The sequence below is a fragment of the Lissotriton helveticus genome, chromosome 12, assembly GCF_964261635.1.
Source record: "Lissotriton helveticus chromosome 12, aLisHel1.1, whole genome shotgun sequence".
NCBI lineage: Eukaryota > Metazoa > Chordata > Amphibia > Caudata > Salamandridae > Lissotriton > Lissotriton helveticus.
The window spans coordinates 810,633,694-810,654,963 of NC_136073.1; the positions used below are offsets into that span (position 1 = coordinate 810,633,694).

The 21,270-nt window shown below is 44.9% G+C and overlaps 1 protein-coding gene across 2 annotated transcripts in view; it reads left to right on the top strand.

The window, feature by feature from the left end:
* Positions 1-21,270, top strand: part of GBA1 (glucosylceramidase beta 1) — a 107,488-nt gene that overhangs the window by 16,506 nt on the left and 69,712 nt on the right. Inside the window, exons 2-4 of one of the 2 annotated variants that reach the window (XM_078671568.1) lie at positions 4,549-4,659; positions 7,102-7,293; positions 20,451-20,597. In XM_078671568.1, the coding sequence (XP_078527694.1) occupies positions 4,593-4,659; positions 7,102-7,293; positions 20,451-20,597 (406 nt within the window). In that variant the 5' untranslated portion in view covers positions 4,549-4,592. Of the gene's footprint in view, positions 1-4,490; positions 4,660-7,101; positions 7,294-20,450; positions 20,598-21,270 lie in introns of those variants that run through there. The other variant, XM_078671567.1, reaches the window with a different exon arrangement.

Consider the following 21,270-nt stretch of genomic DNA (forward strand, 5'->3'; position numbering starts at 1 on the left):
AGGTGTGGAAACCAAACCCTGGCCACGGGTCAGTTAAGGACAGGAAACCCTCAAGGAAGGATACCCCTCAAAGGACAGCAGGTGCAGAATGGACACCCAGGACAGAACAGGATACCCTCGGAATAGGAATCAGGACAGGACCCTCAGGACAGGACAGCAAACCCTCAGGACAGGACCTCTTCAGGACAGGACCGGAACCCACAGTTCGGAAGCAACGCCTGCGCTCCACCCGCTCTGCAGCTATCGATCAAGACCCCGATTGGGTCAGCGAACTCCCAGCTAAGTGCTTCGCCAGCACTTTAAGGTTCAGTAGAACCTCAGTCTATGGTCAAATTCGGACAGAGTGCTTTGCAGCGCTCTGTATCTTCAGTCACCTATTGAGTGCGTTGGGTCAGTGACAGGTCAGCTAAACCAGACAAGTCGGACGGCTCCCTAGGGGAACCCAGGGTAGATATACAGTTTGGGGACAGCGTACCACCCCCCAATGTTGCAAAGTGTCAGAATCCCTCAATTTGGATTGGTCCTAAGGTAGGATTTGGGTAACACACCAATCATAACAGTCTATTTGTATGCCACATTAACATATTTTGGTACCGCCTAGTGGGATAGTGGTTCCCATGAGAGACTACACGGCAAGCAGCAATACAATTACATTGTAACATATAAGGAGCCACATTCGCTGTTCTCGCAGGGCAGAGGTGACTTTCTCAGGAGCATCTCGCCCATCGCTGCCAACTGGCTATGTTCCATCAGTCAAGGTCTGCTGTGCCTCGGCAAGTCGCGCAGGCGCAGAAAGGACCTCCAAGATGGTTCCCGGTACAGACAAAACCCCATTCCCGCGGTACATAAAAAGTAAGCGAAAAACAAATTAATACATAGTAATGTCATTATGAAAACACATCACAGGATTTGTACTTTTAACTCATCATCAAGAAATAAAACTATTGCGTTTAAATGTTAGCCACATTGATACAGTCACAAGAGCAGTGGCACGAGCAGTACCACATGATAAGCACAGCTATGAATTACGCATGCGCATAACTTTCCCTCCACTTCTGCAGACGCGTCAGGACACGTGAGTGTGGCTGACGCATGCGCAGTAACTAAAATACAAGCGGCGGCCATGTTAAATACACGGATTAAAATAGTTAGGAATACACATAGGCAAGCGTCATAAACTTTACTCAAACTTAATATAAATGTTAGTAAGACGTACATTGATTACCTTGTTATACATAAACGAGGTTCTTGACTTCGGCAAGCCGCAAAATATGCGAAGCTTTGCTTCATCACCAGTACTCTTGAGTAGTCCTCTTGGCGATTGTACTTTTGGAGATTGTTGAAACTTGGGACTCAACCAGGTTTTACAGTTCGTAGATCGCAATGCACTGAGTGGAAAATTCCACTGTGCTGACATTTTGCTGTGCTGGGCTGAGTTTGTTCACACCTTTTTGAGTCCTTGTGCCAGTGAATAATTACAAGCTACTTGGAACATAAGCCAATACACTTAAGTTTGCCCAGGACTGTTGTTTACCCTCTTTCAGCAACTCATGCTGTGACTTGAGAGCAGTGACCCTTGAAGACTGTAGTAAAGGGCATGGTCAAACACTGCAAAAAAGAGAGGTTTTGCCTGCCAATCACGGAATCGTGTATCTGTTTTCGGCTGGCGAGGTACGAGTCCAGCAGTACATGATTGGGCGAAGGTCATCTAGACCCCCCCCGTAAACTCGGAGCACGAACGTCTTTCAAGCCTCTGGAGGGAAATGTACTGTGAAATAGTTGGCTCCCTCCAAACTTTGGGGTTCAGATTTTGAGTTTGAGGGGCCAGTTGATTATAGAGAAGTCCATAAACAGACCCCGTGGGAATCTCAGATTCTCATGTTTTACTTAGAAGAGCTTTATGGTGTAGAGGAAGGTAGGGGGAAAACATTTGTCTGTTCACTCTTGGGTGATGTGGATTAAACTCCATGACTGAGGAAGAATACTTTCTGCTACTGCACCCTGAAAGAGAGAGGCAAAAGACTGCTAGGTGTGTGGAGACCCTACCCCAGCTCAGAAGCAGCACAGTGCTGCTCCTAGCTGACACTGTGCTGCATGGAGGACCTTCATTTTGTGGAACACCACAGACAACGGAGAAGAGTGCCGGCTACCAAGCCCACGCTGATGATTTCTTGACGTACAAATGGCCAAAGTCCTCCTTAAAACAAGGAACGGACAGCTGCAGGCTTGAGGGTGTGGTCAGAGAATATTGGTCCTCGATCTGTACGCTCCAGACTTCTCTCCCCACTTGATACTGCAAAGCATTGTATTTGAAGCAGTGTTTACTACACGCAAGATGCTGTATTGTCCCCTCAGAGGTGCAAAGACCCCTGTCAGGTGCACCTCACTAACCATATATCAAGAATCAAAAACCCAAATCTGCGTTGCTTTATGAGAGCCATGTGCTCTCCTTTGCTGCTATAGCTCCCGAGCCTCTCAGACCTGGGACTAGGTACACGACTTCTCTGAATGACCCGGAAGCTGACAAATGCTTTTTACTCCCATTGTTTACCCCAAAACTAGAATACATACAAAGTATCTAGGAGTCAGGTAAAGAAAGAAATGCTCAGTTCATCAAAGACCCTTGACACGACAGAAAAAAAGTATTGTAAGTTCAATCTTTAAGTAGTACCACGAGATCTAGTGTGAAAAAAATGCACGTGATCGATCAACTGGAAAAGACAGACCCATGGGTAGGTGAAAATATTCCCATCAGCTGTCGATCTGTACCACCACTTTTTACATCATGTGGGTTCTCCTTACCAAGGAGTAAGTGCAATCACAGTCTTAAGGATGTAAAAGAGACTGTGAAAGCCAAACAACCTTTGTATCTACCAGGTCGGCGGTGCAAATTAAAAGTCAATGTGAGGAGACAGCTGAAAAAAGCAGTGCAAAAAATGTGAATAGTGATTAGATAAAATTGACAGGCTGAGTAGAGGTGTGAATTTTAATGATTTCTCTCAGCTATCCAAGAGTAAAAACAATTAAGATAAACAGATTTAACAAAATATCTGTTCAGCAAATAATGGTCGACATGTTTCTGCATAGATGGAAAGTGCCAATGCATTCATCAGGACCTAGATGTTGCTACTGCTGTAGAATCAGTGAAAAATATAAAAATGGAATTATATCACCTGCATTTCAGGTTGAATACTCCACCACAAGCCTATATTTGTGGGGATAGCGCCTCACCTCACCTGGCTGCAGCTCAGGTAATGAGGAGCACCGCTCTATCCGTCGGTGTCTCCCGGCGTTCCTCTGCGCTAACTGGGGAGGCCCCAAAACTAGGACTTGATTGAAATCTCATAATGTGAGCTGTAATTCATTCATTTGTCCCCAACAAACCACTGTCTGGACCCCTATAAGGAACTAGACTTCGTGACACCAGACACTGCATTTGCCTAAATTAAATTTCCATTATTCTGTCCATGCTACCTGTGCATGGGTTCTCCAGTAAAGTTAACTATACAAAGAATCAATGGAGCTTTAGTCCAGGTAGTGATCAGGCCAGAAGACTTCCAAAGGTACTAGTCAGACTTGCTTAATTGGGAATGAAGTCTTATTTCTTTTTCCCCAAAAGAGTAAGTTGAGCACTGGCTGACCTAGGCGTTCCTCTCCAGACCACCCTCCACGAGCAAGCCTTGACAGTGTGACCTTGTTACCCTCTGAAAGCTGAAGCCCAAAGATGAGGTGCTCTGCATTTCATTGAGCTGGTGCCTTTCTATTCCTGGGTTATTTCAGTACTTGTTACAAGATTTGCGTAATTGCCGTAGTGTTATTTACGCCCCAAATAACTGGCCTGATGTGTGTACCTTTCTGACTTAAACACATGTTTAAATAAGAACTACACAAGTGCTTCTTTCGTAATTGTCCAGCTCAGAAATATGCTATATTCACCAAGCTTGGCCTCTATATATAAACTTGACTACCATTCCCTCTAAGCTTGAGTGAGTAGCACCAGCAGTTCACAAAGATGCTAATGTTCACCCCTTCCAGGTTGGCTAAGAACCCTAGTGCATTATTTATGCAAAAGGGCATTTTAAGCCTCAGGAGTCCTTAAAGTCCAATCTCTCTGGGACTGCACCTAGAACCTGGAATGCCCTGCCACAGGAACAACATGACACACAATCATTCTGACACTGCAGAAAAAAACTTAAGTAACTCCTTCTCAACAAATACCTGATCCCTCCCTCATAAAATATTCCAAGCCTTCCATCGCCACCCCTGAACAATATCGTCCATGTACTACATCATCTACTGGATTTATTTTTGAAACCTGTTTTTTTCTTCTTATGCATTCTCTGTTATTGTGCAATCTCTGTAAAGTGCTGTGATAACTACGGGTCAAGTTAGCGCTATATAAACTCGAAATAAATATTAAAAAATTATGCTGTGATTGTTCAATAGGCCAACTTATCAAATCAGTGGTATGTAGAGTGGATCACACATGCATGATGGTTTCTCAGTACAGGTCTAGAACAGCAATTAACAACTTTGTGACTTACTTAGGTCTAAATACTAGGAACTTTGGTCTCGGCACGATAACTGCTACCATGTGGACTGGATACACCGTCATGCTGATGGGAGCCTTCCTTATGAGCGTTGTGGAACAGGCAGCTGGTGAGTCCCATTCCCGCTCTCCGTTTGACCTGCTTGAAACCTCCTGTAATGGAACTCTTGAGTGTTGTTTTTGTGCCCGCTTATAGTTGGCTTTTAGCACGTTTTACCATGCCAAATATTAGCAGACAAGCATCCTGTCTTATATGGAGACGGACCAATGTTGGCTTTTTTAGGTAACACCACTATGTATGCTGACAGTCTTAGGTCATGTTCTTAACAGGGAAAGTGAACCCACAAGCCACAGAATACAAAGTGATGGTGCTTAAAAATCCATGAGTGATCGAAGATGTCCTATACAAAATGAAACCTGTTCATGGAATGTAAGACTGGGATTAAAACCCATATCCCATCCCTGGATGCACAATTGAAAAGGCACACCTAATCGAGTAGTTTAGACCTAAAACCTTTTGAGAAAAAAGGTTTTCAGTATCGTAGCAAATTTGGTGGAATGATGGTATGGGAACGTTATTGTGAGCAATTATGGAAACTGCCGCAGTGCTCAGTGCATTGGTTTAAAACGATTTTGATTTCCAAACAAATGGTAGTGCTTACTGTATTTTATATTGTTTCTAGCCATCTCTCGACAAATCATTTGTAGATGGGGGGGGGGGTCACTCTGTGTGTGGCTAAATTATTGTCTCATCACAACACCAGTGTACCTGATAACATATTGTCTAGATCTCATAAGGCCTCATTGGAACACCAGTCAAGCATTTTCTGAGCTCTGAGGTTCAACTGAACTGCATTAGTAATGTATGTGGCAAAAGAACACAGCAGTATGAGACAAAACATTTACGTTTCCTGTACACCTACGTTGCCACCAGTAGAAAGTCACTAATACCACCAGCAATAGCTCAAAATGCGTACACACGGATTGTGGTAGCAGTCTGACCAAGCAGCTCAGAACCTTTCTCAATATAGCTGCCTTCAGTAAAGGAACCACAGCATTGTGGTGCATGTATTCCTGCATCTTCTCTGCACTTCTTCAGTCAACATCTAGCAGCTAAATAATTAATTTAAAAATAAGTAATCTCTTTTTATACCAAGAGTGCAGTTCTGTATTCACTAAGGTAACCTCTGACATCATAATGTTTTACTTTCATTAAATAGCTTCAGGGCAGCTTATTCTTATTAGCTGGTGTTGACTTTGAATTCTGCAGAATTTAATCAAATGATAAAATATCCAGGTACCTGTATCAGCAATGGAGCAAACTCTCTCTGCAGCCACTGCCTCTGGAACCAGCAAGTTTCAAAGACCTAGGCAGTGATTGCTACTACAATCACATTTTCACAGAAATTGTCACCAAGGTGTGCCTTCAGCAGCATCCGATAGTGTTGTGGTAGAGGCAGACCTTGCACCTTTCATTTCTTTTTTCAGTCTTCATTTAGCAGAAAAGTACTTATTAATTTTCAATGCAGTAACCTTTGATTTACAGTTGGTACTGTGCAATGTTCCGCCTAGCAATCACAGATGTTATGCCATTTCCAATTCATTAAAGCTTTGCAGGGTAAAAAGGAGATCTGACCTTGCAGAACAGTTGAAGTGGTAAAGTAAGCAGCTACCTGTTTCACCATTGAATCCATCTTTCAGTGCAGACCACATGCCCTGAAAGCCGCAAGATTGTTAATCCTTTCACTGAGAAATGAACATTGGAAAAATGAAAGCTCAGAAAGTGACCACAGTGCAGTTGGGGCGTTAGTGGAGGCACATATATGTGAAAAGTCTCTGTTGCTTTGTCTGAGTGCTACTACAATCTGTGCTCATGCCTTTGATACAGCAAAAGAGTTAATACTTATAGTTTTCTATTAGCATCAGACCTGGATCTAGAACTAGTATGGTTAGTATTTAGTGATTGCATGTTGGTTGCCTGTATAGTGTGTAGATGGCCCATAAGCGTTTCTAAACTACCTGGGAAGAAGAGATGGCGGGGAGAACAAAATCATGTCCATTCATGCTTTTGTAATTTACTTGTGGACTGAGGATGTACATGAAGATCCAAAGAATTCATTCAGTGAACCACACAACTTGAGAACATTCCATGGAAACTGTAGACCTTGTAGAAGAATCAATGGCTGTAAATGCATAGATAGATGATGATGGAAGAGGGTTGCTGCCTTACTTTATGGTCAGATTGGCTCAAAAGTAAAGTCTGGCATTTCAGGGAGTGAAGGGTGTCTTCTGCTCAGATCAGTGTGAAATCTACACATGAGAGCTTTTTATCTCAGCGTGACCAACTCCTTCTAAGGTCTACAGAAAGAGTGTAGATACCTGTGTGTTTTCCAAGAAGAGGTTCTGACAATGGTGAGCTTTGTAGTTTGTCACTTGTGCATAACATCAATAAAAGGATTTTCACTGTGGTAGAAAGTCCTCGTCAGCATTTTGTATTAAATCTTTTCACACAGGCTTGTATCAGTAACTCTTCTATGTCTATCCTCCTCCAGGTGGAAAAGCATGCGTCCCTGCCAGTTTCGGCCATGGCTCTGTGGTGTGTGTTTGCAATTCCACCTACTGCGACAGTTTGGATCCATTGGTTATTCTGGCCTTGGGCAACTACAGCAAGTACGAGAGCAGCAAGGAAGGCAAAAGGCTCAAAAGCAGCAAGGGCACACTGCAGGCCAACCGCACTGTCCCCGGTACCTACATTTTTAATATTTGTAACACAACATTTGCTATTGCATGGCATCTTGAAGTGGAAAGCAGGCAGGTGCTCTGTACTTCCTTGTCATGGATTGCAGATTCTGTAGACTGGGGTGTGTTTTAATCACAATGTTGTCTTTTCTTCTATTGACAAGTGCATTAGTGTTTGACTTATCAGAGGTATATGTGTTGATGGTTTAATGAGACGTTTGATATCTGTCTTTTAAGGTCTTAGTGTTCAGTAGTCAAGAGGCAATAGCCAAGTCTTACAGGCCTTCTCTGAAGAGTACGGGTCTACGGTGCTGCAGATATACATGGGGAGGGAGTGCTCGGTACAGCGGTCTGTACCACAAATGATCTACCTCTTCAATCACTTTTTTGGTTAGTGAGCTCCAATGCAGTGATATTTCGTAGGCACATGGAAACATGTATGGTGAGCGCCAGCTATTGTAATTCTGGTTGAATCCCTTAAAATGGAAAGTAACAAATGCAGCGGGCTCTGAATTAGAATATGGGGTAGATGGAGTCAATGAAATGTATGTACAGCTTCTCCAACGTGGTCTGACGAATGAAGGTGTTGAATCACCCCAACTGCTGAGCTGTGTACCCATTAGATTCTGTGTGCAATGTACTCTGTCGACTTACAGAAAAGATGCATAAAATTGCTATGTACAGCATACTGTGACAAGAGGAGTTACGGCTATGACTCTGGGTGAAAGCTAGCAAGGGGAATATGTTTCTTCAGGGACAGAGTTGGGAAAGGCAAGTTTTCACTTTCTTGTTGATGTGTAATATCCAGTGCTAGCCCCTGTCGGGTACATGTCTGGATTCTTTAGTATCTTTGAGGTTGTGGAGGCTAACCCTAGTGCAGCAGAGAAATTGAAAGTTTGTGGCATGTTCAAAGGTTTCTCAAAGATTACTTTCCTCTTGTCTGTGTCAGTTGATGATTGTTACAGAACATAAAGTGATTGACTATAAGGAGGATGTGGGGCATTTGGTTTGGATGATTTAAGCTGTCTTTTGTAAATCGCTGTGACACTTGGCATTTTAGCGGGGATACTGTGGGCATTTTTTAAAAACTCGGCACACTTACTCGCCTGCATCGCCTATCCTCCCCGGTCCACCGCAACGCTGTCGTTTGAGTGGAGGGAGGATACGCCCCACTTCCGGCGGGAGATAGCGCTCGAGCGGCCTGACCCCTTAAAACCGGATGTGTTTCAGACCACGCAGCGGACGTGCGCAGCTGGTGCGCCGGCAGCGCGCCAAAGGCAAGCCTGTCTGCGCCCGTCAGCGTCCCGGAGGCGGACGAGGCGGGAATCGGTGCCGGTTCTACCCGAAAAGTAATCAGGTATGATGGAGTGGAACTTAAGAGGCATCAGCCTCCATATAACTGTGGTAACTGTGAGCTTCACAGAGATAGCCGAACTATCAGTTGCAGTATGTGTAACTGGACTAGCTCCACATATATAGCTAGGGAGCTCGAGCCCTCTGCAAATGGGAAACAAGGGGACGCAGGGAGGCTGGAGAGCATTAGAATTTATTTACTTAATGTTCGCTCCCTGAACAAAAACGCCCAACATGTTTCCGACTTAATTTCAGAGTCTAACCCAGATATAATATTCTTAACAGAAACCTGGCTCTCGGAAAGTTCTAACCCCACTTTGGCGATCGCAATACCACCAGGCAATTCCATTGTGAGGAAGGACCGTACAACTGGGAAGGTCGGGGCATTGCAATGATGACCAAAAATGATATCTCGGCTAAACTCATCACTATGGATGAAATTCAAGGGGCGGAAAGTTTGGGATTTCATTGCGTTATATTCGCCCATCCATCATTGGCAGGAGCCCTGATCTATAGACCCCCGGGATATGCTGGACCCTTTTTAAGGGGAGTGGTTGATGCATTGGCACCACTTGTCCTCAGATTTAATCACTGCCTAGCCCTAGTAGATTTTAATGTCTACATGGACATTCCCGAGAGCTCGGAAGGCTCGTCAGGCTTTAGCGTCTCTGAATATGCTACCCCTCATAACTAGTCCTACACATGAGAAGGGTCACATATTGGACCAAGTCTTTTCAAACATTCCGGTCCAAATGGAAGGGCCAATTCCTCTTGTACGGACCGATCATTTTTTTATAGGTTTGAAAATTGCCAAAATCAGGAAGGTTGGACTCACCTTTAAAAAGCACCCCCCTTTTTAAATCAAGACCCTTCCACAAAGTACTCCCCGGAACATTGAACACTGTGTTGTCAGCACAACCCCTCTCCAGAAGTAATGAGGTAGAGGTGGACGCAGTGAATTTGAAAAATTGGATAAAGCAAGGCGCATAGCTCCTGGCACCGGAGTCCCTACGTCCGCAACAGACTTTAAACCGATCTGCCCCCTGGTTTAACGAAAATTTGCGCAAATGTAAAACTGCCTGTAAACGGCTGGAAAAGGCGCGGAGGAGAAATTTTAGTCATGATAGCAAAACATTATATAAAAAAGAACTAAAATTGTACCATCATAAAATTCTGGAGGAAAATAAACTGTTCTTTGCGGCACAGATTGAAGAATTGGCCAATAAGAGCAAAGAAATCTTTAAAATTGTAAAACAGTTCACGTCGCCCACAGCAATCACCTCCAAAGGCAAAGCATCTGAAGGCTGGACACACCAATTAGCTTCGTATTTTCATAAAAAAATAGCTGATATCCAAACTCTTTTAAACCTTCCCTTTAGCATATTGACTAATCCTCAATTCTCGGATGGCAATCCATTATGTAACGCCGCCTTTCTTCAGTTCCCTCCGATCACCTTGGAACAATCCCTCTCGATTATGAAAAGTTTAAAAAACGGCTCCCCATCAGACCCCTGTCCTGCTAAAACTCTGTCGAAAGTGGCAGACGCTATTAATATTGAGGTCAACAGAGTGCTGAATTTGTCTTTAAGCAGCGGCCAGGTTCCTTCTATTTGGAAGCAGTCTAAAATCCTACCGCTGCTGAAGAAACCTTCAGCGGATCCATTAGCAGCCTCTAACTACAGACCCATCTCACTGCTGCCTTTTTTCACCAAAACAATTGAAAAATATGTGAACCAAGTCACCACTGAATGTGTCGAATCGAATAACCTCCTTCACATGAGCCAATCTGGTTTCCACGCTAACTTTAGCACGGAAACGGCTCTCTTTGAAATCTCTGATTCCATCAAAGGGACTCTCGACTCAGGCGGAAGAGCGGTTTTAATATTGTTAGATCTGTCAGCCGCGTTTGACACAGTGCCCCATGATAGACTCCTTCAGAGATTGAGGGGGCACGGTGTTGAAATGGTTCTCCTCCTTTCTGGAGAATAGAAGGCAGGGAATTTGGAACCCGCCTTTCTCCTCCTGTATGCCTCCTATGAAGGTTGGGGTACCACAAGGGTCTATGCTAAGTCCTTTACTGTTTAATTTATACATGACCCCCCTCGCTCCTCTGGCTGAAGAGGCGGGAGCAATAATGATATTTTATGCCAACAACACTCAGTTATTGTTCACCTGTACAAAAGGAGAAGCTTTTGACGGTGAGAAAATAAATAACTGTCTGAGGAATATCGTCCCCTGGTTTAGTCTTAACCAGCTTCAGTGTAATTCGGCAAAGTCAGAAGTGATTCTCTTCGGGGCCTCTGATCCAGATGAATGGAGGCAGTGGTGGCCGTCTGATATGTGTCCCCCCCCCCCCTCAGTCCTCTGTGGGAGTAGCCAGAAATCTTGGGGTTCAAATGGATTATTCTTTGGATATGAAGGAGGTTCAATCCGTGGCAGGAACCTGCTACGGAACTTTGAAAACACTCCGTAAATTTCTACCTCTTCTGTCACTCGCCCACAGAAGGATGGTAGTCCAGGCTCTTATTACATCACGACTGGACTGCGCTAATGTCCTCTATTTGGGTCTTCCGTAATATCTATTGAGTAAACTCCAGGTGGTGCAGAATGCGGCAGCTAGAGCCATCCTCATGCTGGGCCCCCGTGCTCACATTTCCTCCCACCTTAGGAACCTACATTGGCTTCCTATCTGCCGTAGAATTCAGTTTAAGGCCTTGACATTGGCCTTTAAAGCTCTGCACGACTCCGGTGCTCATTACATCAAGAGAAGAGTGAGCTTCTACTAACCTGTCAGAGTCCTAAGATCATCCAATCTATATTTGATAAGTGTACCCAAATTTGCACTCTCTCGTAAAGGTGGTCGTTCTTTTCAAGTTAATGTTGCCCACTTGTGGAATAAACTTCCTGCCACATTGAGGGAATTATCTGATATCTGACTTTTTAGGAAACCCCTCAAAACGTAGCTATTCCAGCAATAATTCTCCCTCTCTTCTTGAGCTGCCTTTACCTTTTTCCATCAAACATTGTGCTCTGCTAGTGCCGGGACACTCTTTTTGAGTAGCTGCAAGCTCTATAAATAGGTTATAACATAACATTTATTTTCATAAGCATTGCTCGTATCTGCAAATGAACAGTTTGAGAGGCCAGAAAAACAGGTGAGGACTCGAACAGGTTGCCAGAGGGTTTGTGCTTGGCCCAGAATATGATGTGGCAAACCAGGCTGAGAAGCCCTGGGTGTATTTATTGTTATTCTTGTTCAGTCTTAGTCTAGGGCCAGGTCACATGTTCCCTTGCATTGTATAGTAGTCAAGATCATTAGACCAAGTATATTTTAGAGTTGAACACAATAGGGAGTTTAAGTCGTATATCTGCTTCAGATCCATTGAAATTTACCTTGTGTTTGAAGTCGTCCCATGTTGACATGTGAGCTGGATTTGGTTTTGAGAGGGCACTTGCTGACTTGGATTTGAAGCTGGAAGCAGTTGTTTCAATACCTGTTGTACATTCGTTCTAGCAGCTTTGCTGGTGTGTGACTGTACTAGTATCTGTAGATTGCCATGTCCAGGGAGGCTTTCTTTAGTCAGTATATTTTGAGTACTGCTTTAGATTCTTTTGGGGGTCATACCATTTTGAGTGATGCCTTGAGGATCCAGAATACAGTATTGCAGAGGAAGTAAAGTAGTTCTTTAAACAGTGAAGCTGGGGACCAGTCTGATATGATTTGTATATTCTGCAGGGTGGTGGCTGGGTGCTTTAGTTGGTCTGAAAAAGGTTGAGGCAGTGTGTTGGAAGAACTTGGCATTTTAGTTGGTGGGATGGGCTGTGGTATAGGTGGCTGCTTGATTCTGTGATTTATCGTCTTCCAATAAAAGACCCTGGCATGGCAGAAATTTGGTAGCTAGTTTGTCATAGAGAGTTTGTGAAGATGAGTTTTGAGCAAGCTGTTCGATTTCATGAATTGCCAATTAATTTGAGCATTTGTAGCTGTGAGCAGTCTGCAGTCACTATCCTATTTATGTAATACATAATTTTGTAATTTTGAATATGGAGGCCCTGTAATGTTGCAGCTGTTGTCGACAGTCCACCTAGTTCCTCAAGTTTGCCCAAGTCGCACTATTTCCAATCAAGAGGATGTTTCAATTTATTGAGGTTTGCTTGGGGTGGTGACCCACTGGAGTTCCTTGCACTGAAGAAAGGGCATGCTTCTTTGTGGCTCAACCGACCAAAGTGTTAGTCAGTCAGTGTTTATTCGTTCCATTTACCCCCTCTGAAGAGAGAGGTACTTCCCAGGACTGCAGATTGCTTTCACTATTTTGATCCTCTGGTGGACACTCTTCGTGCCTGAAGAACTGAGCCAGTAGGCCTGGCTTTTTCTTAGGCCTAGTTGTCCTACAATGAAACTACAACAAAGAAGCAACAGCTTGGTCTACAACAATGTGAACGCTGAGACAGCATCCACAGATAAGAGCTATACCCTCAAAGAAGAGTGTTTTTAAAAGGCATCAGAGGATGTTATTTGCGTTGTAAGTGGTGAACTTTAAAATACATATGCAAAATATCACATATTGATACTTTTGAAAAGAGCTAGTATTTTTGCTATTTCTTTAGGAAAGTCTGCACGCATGCACATCTTTGTGATCAAAAAAGCTGTAAATCCATCAGCTTGTTATCACGTAGGAGAGTAAGGTCTGCTATCCTATGGTCACCCCAATTTTTGCTTTTTGCTTCACTGGTTTTCGACTTAATGTGGCTATGGGCCTGCTAATCAGACCCCCAGCCTGCTGTTCTCTCTAAATTCACAGACATGTACTATAGGTACATAACCAATTTGGTACTGGACACCTGGTCAGCCCCTGTACCATGCACTATAGGTGCTCAGGGCATAGGTGCATCCAAGGCCTACCAGGGGCTGCAGCATATCTTTTGCCACCCCTGGCTGGTACTTAAATCGACACAACTGGCTGATCCCTCAGCTGGGGCAAGGTGGTGTAATCACCCCTTGCTTAGATATAGTATACCTATATCTAAACCTATCTGGACACATATATACCTATAAGTCACTCCTATGGCAGGCCTTAACAATCCTGGAGGCAGAGTGCTTGGTTTTATGTGAGATGGTGCTCTAGCATGAGCTGAGCCGGTCTGCAGTGTTCGGAACCATTTCCTTACTGCTGTTCCAGTGATACTGCCATACCATATACTCTTAAGTGCATTATAATCCTCGCGGTTAATGCTAACTTTGGTTTGGCTTTATCAAAACATGTCGTGTTTGGTGTCATACACTTTGGAATACTACCCCCTCGACGGGGGTAGCATTCCACCCTTCTAGAGGGAGAAGACATGTTACTTTACTGAAAACACAGTTAATCCTAACCAGAGCCCCAGCATCACAAAATGGATGCTGCTGCCACAGACACGAGTCTGGCCTCCTGCTGCTGACTGAAACTTGGCAGAGGACGCTTGATCAAAGGATCTCCTGTCACAGGGAGGTGTCACACCACCCCAGACAGGAGATAGTGGATTGTAGCAGGGAGGGTTGAAAGAAACTAGACACTGCCTGGGGCGCACAAGGTGTCCCTGGGCAGATTCCAGTCAAACCGGTTCTGGGGCCACCCAGCCCAGTCCTGGCGGCAAACTGGACAAAGGAAAAGGGGTGTAACCACCCCCTTCCTGGGTCCCACCCATAGGAGGGACCTAGCAGGTAATCCATCCCCCAGATTTGGAATATAGGTGGGAGCAGTGCCAATGCACATCCGATTATCCTGACTGAAACTTATGAAACGAAACTCTGGACCCTTCGACATCCTACTCGACGTAGAAGACTGAAGAATCTCCCTTGTGGTCAAGGAGTGACCACCCTGTGCAAACAGGCACCATCCAGCACCTCGACGTTTGCTTTGTTGCAGTTCCCGCCGGAACTCGAGCGACAGATCGACAAGACCCAGCGTGCCTGCCGTCTAACAGCCTGATCCACAGTCCCTGCAGAGCTGAGACCCGTGGAGGCGACCTGAAGCGTGGGGCCGGCCATCTTGGAAAAACTTCGAAGCGCTGACCGTGCAGCATCTGAGGCTCCCTCGAAGCTGTGCATTGGTGTTTGAGAAGCTCCAGCCCCGAGCAGCTTTTGCACCGAAGCCCACCCCTCCACACTCGACGAGTGCTGCGTGGGGCCCTTTTGCATTTTCCTGCTTGGCGCGTTGGTCCGGTCGCTTGCCCGTTGGCTAGTGGCCCCAGTACCGACTAACCTTTGAATTTGCTCTGCTAGTCTAGTTGCTCCAGACTGGCCCTCGCTCCCCTGAAAAGGAGCACCCGATCTGACCTTCCTGGTCCGGTTAAGAAGCGATCTTCGAATCCTGCGTGGGTTGCCTTTGCCAAGGCTTGTTGACTCCGATTCGGAAGCCGACACCGCCGACAGCGAGAGCCTTCGTGGGACAGCTCGTGATCCACTCCTGGACATCCTCGGTGCCCCCGAGTCCACGTGGCAGCGGAGACCAGCTTCACGACATCAACCTGATTGCGCCGGACATCGCCTGGTTCCTTCCTGGTCACTGGCTAGTGACCCAGACTCTGTCCCCTCTGCTTTCAGGTACTCTACATCTTCGATCCACCCTTGGATCACACCGGACACTTCTCTTCTGGACGCCTGCAGCATCTTCATCTCCAGGCACCATAGAACTGCGTGACGAAACCCGACACATCTTTGCACCTGTGCTCCCGCTTCCTGTGGGTGAGGTAACTCTTGAACGCCGGTGCTCCTGTAGTGGTTTACACCTCTAGTGTCTAAGTCTAAAGTTTTGTCCTTCTAGTCCAGTCGGAAGACTCTTAAAACTGTAACTCGATAACTTTTACGCACCATTGACTTTGCATTGGTGCATGCGTGTGCTTTCTGCACTGCACCCGAATCCCGCGGGCTACTCCCGTCCTAACTGCTGTTAGTCCAGTGTAGTCCCAGCGATTTCCAAGGCCCTAGGCCTTACCCCTGATCGATTAGTGATTGTTATACCACTTTTTTTTATATATGGTTTGAGCGGCCACCGGCCTCATCCATAACTGTGCAACTTTTATATGTTATATTGTGCTTTTGTTTAAACGCTTGTGCTTCATTGCTCATAAAGAGTAGTGGGGATTATTCTGAGAATAAATACATATATTTTTATAATATATAACTTGTGTGGTGTCCTTTCATTTGATATTACAGGATTGCATATGGTAAAACAGCTGGCTTCACATGTCCTCTTGAGTTAAGCCTTTAGGCTGCTTAGTCCATGCTACCTCTAGGATAGCTTGTCTTTAAGGTTGACTTACAACCACCACCATAAGGGATTGTTTGGACTGATATAAGGTGCCCACAGAACTGTGGTCATCATATACCAGGCCAACTTCTCACACACGTGAAACAAATGAACACACAAGGTCGAATAACATGCTCTTATGTCTGTGTCCTTCCGGCAGGTTTAAGCATCCAAACTGTAAGTACCTCCTAAACAAAAAAGCCACTAACCAGCAAATCAATACACCATGGAGCACCCACCGGCTAAAGTGTTCTAAAAGGACTCCTTTATGCCTCATTACCCAAACCTAATTGGACAATGTAATCATCCATGAAATGCCATGTCCTTGAGGGGCAACTCATCCGGGCAATGGCAAACCATGGAAAAAACATGAGCCAGAGAATGATGTGGAATAACCCAAAGAGGAGTTTGTGGTTTCTCCAGCTCTTTCTCACGCTCTCCCCGTTTAACTCTTTTTCTTGTTCTCTCCGGTTGTACTTTTTTTCCAAGAATTGAAACGTGAGGCCTACCATATCCCATGCTATCCCTTCTTGACCATGATGTGAGACAAAGCAAGCAGGATAAGCACCTTTGACACATAACTAACAATACTTCTGCAGATGCCCCCATTCCTACTTTGGCAAGTTTTGACCACCCCCCCCCCCTTACCAACTCTGTCTCCTTTGCCAGACTTCTAAATAAGGTTTGCCACTTTGTGGCATGAGATACAGAGAATTTTACCATATTCAGTGTTTTACCTTCTGCAAGATTTCGTCTATTGGCAGAAACATCTTCTTTAATCAAGGTGTGTTTTGCAATGTGTCTATACCATATGTAGCAAAACTCAAAATCCAAACACTCAGAAATATCCAGCTATTTTAGTTTTTATGGTGTTTATCTCTTGAATGCGTTCACCTTTTGGTCAGTAGCGATATTTCCTTTTCTTTTTGTTTATAGGTCTACAGTTGACATGGCAAGGCTTGGTTAAGAGCCCAGTGTTGTTAGAACACAGTTAAACTTTTGCAGAGTTTCTTTTTTTCTCCCATTTGATGAAAAACCCCGTACAGATGTCTGTCTGTCTATAGCAACAGGGGTCTCCAACCTTTTTTGTAACAAGAGCTACTTAAGTTCAACATACATTTTCCCTAGCTGCTAGTATTAGTGTTCTAATCGTAACCATATCAGACAAGATTACATTAGTGGCCAATCTATGCACGATTACTAGCAATGATAGCCTCAGTGCATCAGGCACGGTTGCCAGCAGTAATGTAGAAAAGGCTTTGTCGACTTGGAATGCCTTTACATAGGTAATACATAACAGCCATATCTGCAATACTCATGGCACCAAGGTAATTTTAGTAATAAGTCTCCGCAGTGCCACATGATTCATCATTCAAATATCTGCTTTAAAAATATTTTGGGGATTCAACAGTTTTTCTCCAAACATCATCTTTATGTGTTCTGAAAATACACACATTTTCCTCTTGGGTACATACTTTTCAATTTTGGTATCAATATATTCAGCCAAGCAAAAACTTCTAATGTAGTAAGCTGGGCTGCACACAGAAGAGCTACTCTGAGATAGCTGGAGAGCTCCCAATCGGAGAAGCCTGGTCTATTGGCAATGTAACATTGTTTACAGCTGCAAAGTGTTCCTGGCAAGTTCGTTATTCTGCGATCTAAAATATTCCATCCAGGAGAATAATTATACTGGCAAGATCCATGTCTAAAAATGCAACAAATGTACTTTAAACACTCTAAAGAGGATCCTGTGTATCTGCCCTCATTGTATAAGTAATCTCCCCTCCCCATTTCATCTTCCTTTCAGATCTACTAGGAGGTCGAAGGATCGACTGTACTGATGGTAACCTAATTTGAAATTCATACTGGATTAACTCTGACTGATTAACCCTCTCAAATCTTAAAAGTCTTTCATCCATTCAGTGACGTTCATGTCTGTTTTTGTACTTTTTTAGGTCTCGCCTAGACGAAAGCAAAAGCGAAGCTTTTGCTGTCTAGGGAGACTACTTATGTCGCCACTTTCGCCACTTTCCGGGGAATGTAGACTGCAGACTGTGACGAGCTTGTCCTCCTGGCGATTGTATCTCGTGAGCGCGCACGTCGCGTCGCCGTCCCTGCTATTCCCATGCACAGAAAGGCTCCCGCACGCATGCGCACATACACACACTGCATACACACACACGCACCCCCCCTTTAACAGACACACGCGCAGACAGACACACGCACGCACAGACACACTACAACAGACACACGCGCACACCCCACCCCCACTCACCCCTCCTCCTCCGCAACACACTCACCTGTTCTGGCGGTGCTCGGCGTGCCTCTCGGGCGGCGGTTGCGCTTTGCGGGGCACTCTCACCACATGAGAGCCCCGCCTTCTTCATGCGCCCGGCCGCTCTTCACCCGGTCCCCCATCTCGGGACCGGGACTCGATCAGGAGCCCTCGGGGCTCCTCGGACAGTGGCTTCTCTCTCGCGCCGCGATGGGGGCGGGACTTGCGATTGGCCGGCTGCCCAACCGCTTCCGGGTCGTCGCAGGCAGCGCGGCGGCCCGGCGGGAAGCGGGAACTTGTTTACTATTGTCTCCCCACCACGGCTTCCGCTCGATGTCCACCATCAGCTGGGCTTTTTCTGGTAGGATATTTGTTTTGTTTGGGCTTACTTTTAAGGGTGATTGGGTTTGTTTTAGGTACTGCCTGCAAAGGGTTTACATACCACCCCTCCCTTACCTGGCTTTTCTTGGCTCTGTGCGAGCCCCATACTTTTCCTCAAGTTCTATAGGCTGTAGCATACTTTCCTGCATTGACGAATCCTTGTGTTGTTTTTATTTTCAAGCGAGCCTTGCGCTCTTTTAGTTTCATTTTAGTGCGCCATGCACGCTTTTAGTTTCACAAGGTCGGCCTCTGCCACACACACTCCTCACAGGACGCTGCCTTTGTTTTGCTGTGCCTGTAAAGGAGGCCCCTCCCACCTCCAACACAGCATGAGCAGCGCAATTGCGGAGGCCGCATCACACACACCACTCGCTAGAGCTGCCCTTGTCTTCCTGTGCCTGTAAAGCAGGCCATTCCCACCTCCAACACAGCATGAGCAGTGCTCACTGTGTGCCTTAACAGCCCGTATGATTTTTTTTTTCATAGCTTGCCTGCAAAACACACCCCTCCCACCTACGAAAATGCATCGAGCAGGCTCGTTCTGCGCCTTTATTTACTGAGCCCTTATAGTTTTTTTGTTGCATTGCCTCTAAAGTAGACATGTCCCACCTAAGAAATCATCAAACAGCACTCGTTGTGCGCATTTATTTATTTATTTATTATGCTCGTCTTGGACTTCTTTTGGTTTGTGTATGCTTGCTTTTCACTTCTTTAAATTAAGGTGGGGCTTGTTTTAACTGGAAGGGCAGGCTCTGCTTTTGCGGCATCTGAACTGTGTGGCACAGAGACATGGCATGGCTGCTGATTCAGAGACTGATTCAGAGACATGGCATGGCGGCTGATTCAGGGACATGGCAAGACGGCTGATTCAGAGACATGGCATGGCGGCTAATTCAGGCACAGAGACACGGCACAGTGTTCCTATCACAGGCACCTCTTCAATAGAATCAGCCTGCACAGTAGGAAGCCCCTGCAGCTTGCACCCTCAACACTACAATAGAAACGAAGTTCTGCCTCAACAATCTCCACTACAGAAAATCCGCTGGGTACATACAGTGCTCAGCCAATGCGGCGCGCTAATGTTTAAAAGCAAGTTACTGTGTATTTGTTTTCTGTTGGCTACTTAAAAAAAATATTTAGTCTTGATTAATAGCCAAGGTTTTGTCTGTGCCACAATGCCCACTGAAATTATTTTGTTTTACGGCAAACAAAACTGGTAAATTCCCAACATTTCTGCCCCTTTCCCGCCATCTGCCTAAGCCTTCCTTGCAGGAACAGTGCACACACAGAGCAATAACTCACATAAAGTACATTTACTTACATTGTTCCAAGAGCAACAAGCATTTGCCTTGACCACTAACAGTAGGTCTATTAACCCTTTGCGCTACCTTGCCAATACAAAACAGTTTTCACACTTTTATAATTGTTGAAAGTAGAAAGACCTGTGCAATAGCTTTTACACCCATGTCTTCTGAATGCTCAGGTCCATTAGACTGCAACCGCCGAGGGGTGAGGGAGCATCTAACTGCCAAGCATCTTCCATTTGTTAAAGTTAGAGCTATTACCGTTCAAAATGACAATGTTTTTTACTTTTACTTTTTTATACTCCTAGTAATAGCGCTATGCAAATATTATTACTCCACTGCAAATAAAAAAAATATTAAAAAGCATTGCCATTTTCAACGCCAACATCTCTAACTTTAATGAATGCGAGACCTATTGCATTGCAAATGCTTGTTTTTTCAGATATGGTGTATCAAGCAACTTTGCTATTCTGAATGTGACTTGGCTGTAGAACAATACATTGTCTTTGTCAGTCCATGCATATAACAAAAAGAAATTATTTCTTTTATTCCTCTGGTAGGTCTGGTTCTGACGCTTAAAACAACAAAGAAGTACCAACAGATCAAAGGATTTGGGGGAGCAGTGACCGACTCTGCGGCTATGAACATCCTGTCTCTGTCGCCCGAGACCCAGAAGAACTTGATTAACTCTTACTTCTCAGAGGAAGGTGAGAAAGATTGACGGACCCTGTACAAGCAACATCCAGGTCTCTCTGGCTTCAGCCTTTAGGCCTTTGAGAATCAAATTATAGAGTCTGGGGTTTAGTGAGTGCATAGTTTTCACCTAGGAGTGTTTTATCCTCTTGACGGGAAGTAGTTAAAGGGGTGCTCAGTATTGTGGGCATTGGAGGACGAAACAGATGAGTTTTTTAGTGACTCTTGATCGCCCGTTTAAAGATGATGCAAACCAATGCTTGCTGTGATCTGTTCCTTGGTTTAGCCCTCAGCACCATCCTTTCTGATTTTGTTATGTCTATAGTGTAGTCCCAAGATCCAAACTTCATTTATTTTGCCTACCGGGGTCGATAGTCTAGACTGCACAAAAGCTCAACTAACTCTCGAATTTCTATGGTATAACCCCAGAAACTTATTTTGGCTCAACATGGAATGTATATTGCACCAGGATGTTATTCTCAGCATCTGGGTTGTCTGAATTGGAATGTAATACCGAGGCCCTAGTCTCTGGCCTTTCCTTGGTCTATAGAACCAAGGCTGTGATCTCTCTAATCTCAGGGGTTCTCTGTTGCAGCTCACAGGAACCAAGCCCCAGCCTCTGGGAAGGAACTTAGATGGTATTTAGTGCTACTCAGCATTATGGCTCGAATAGCAAGTTTCTTTACT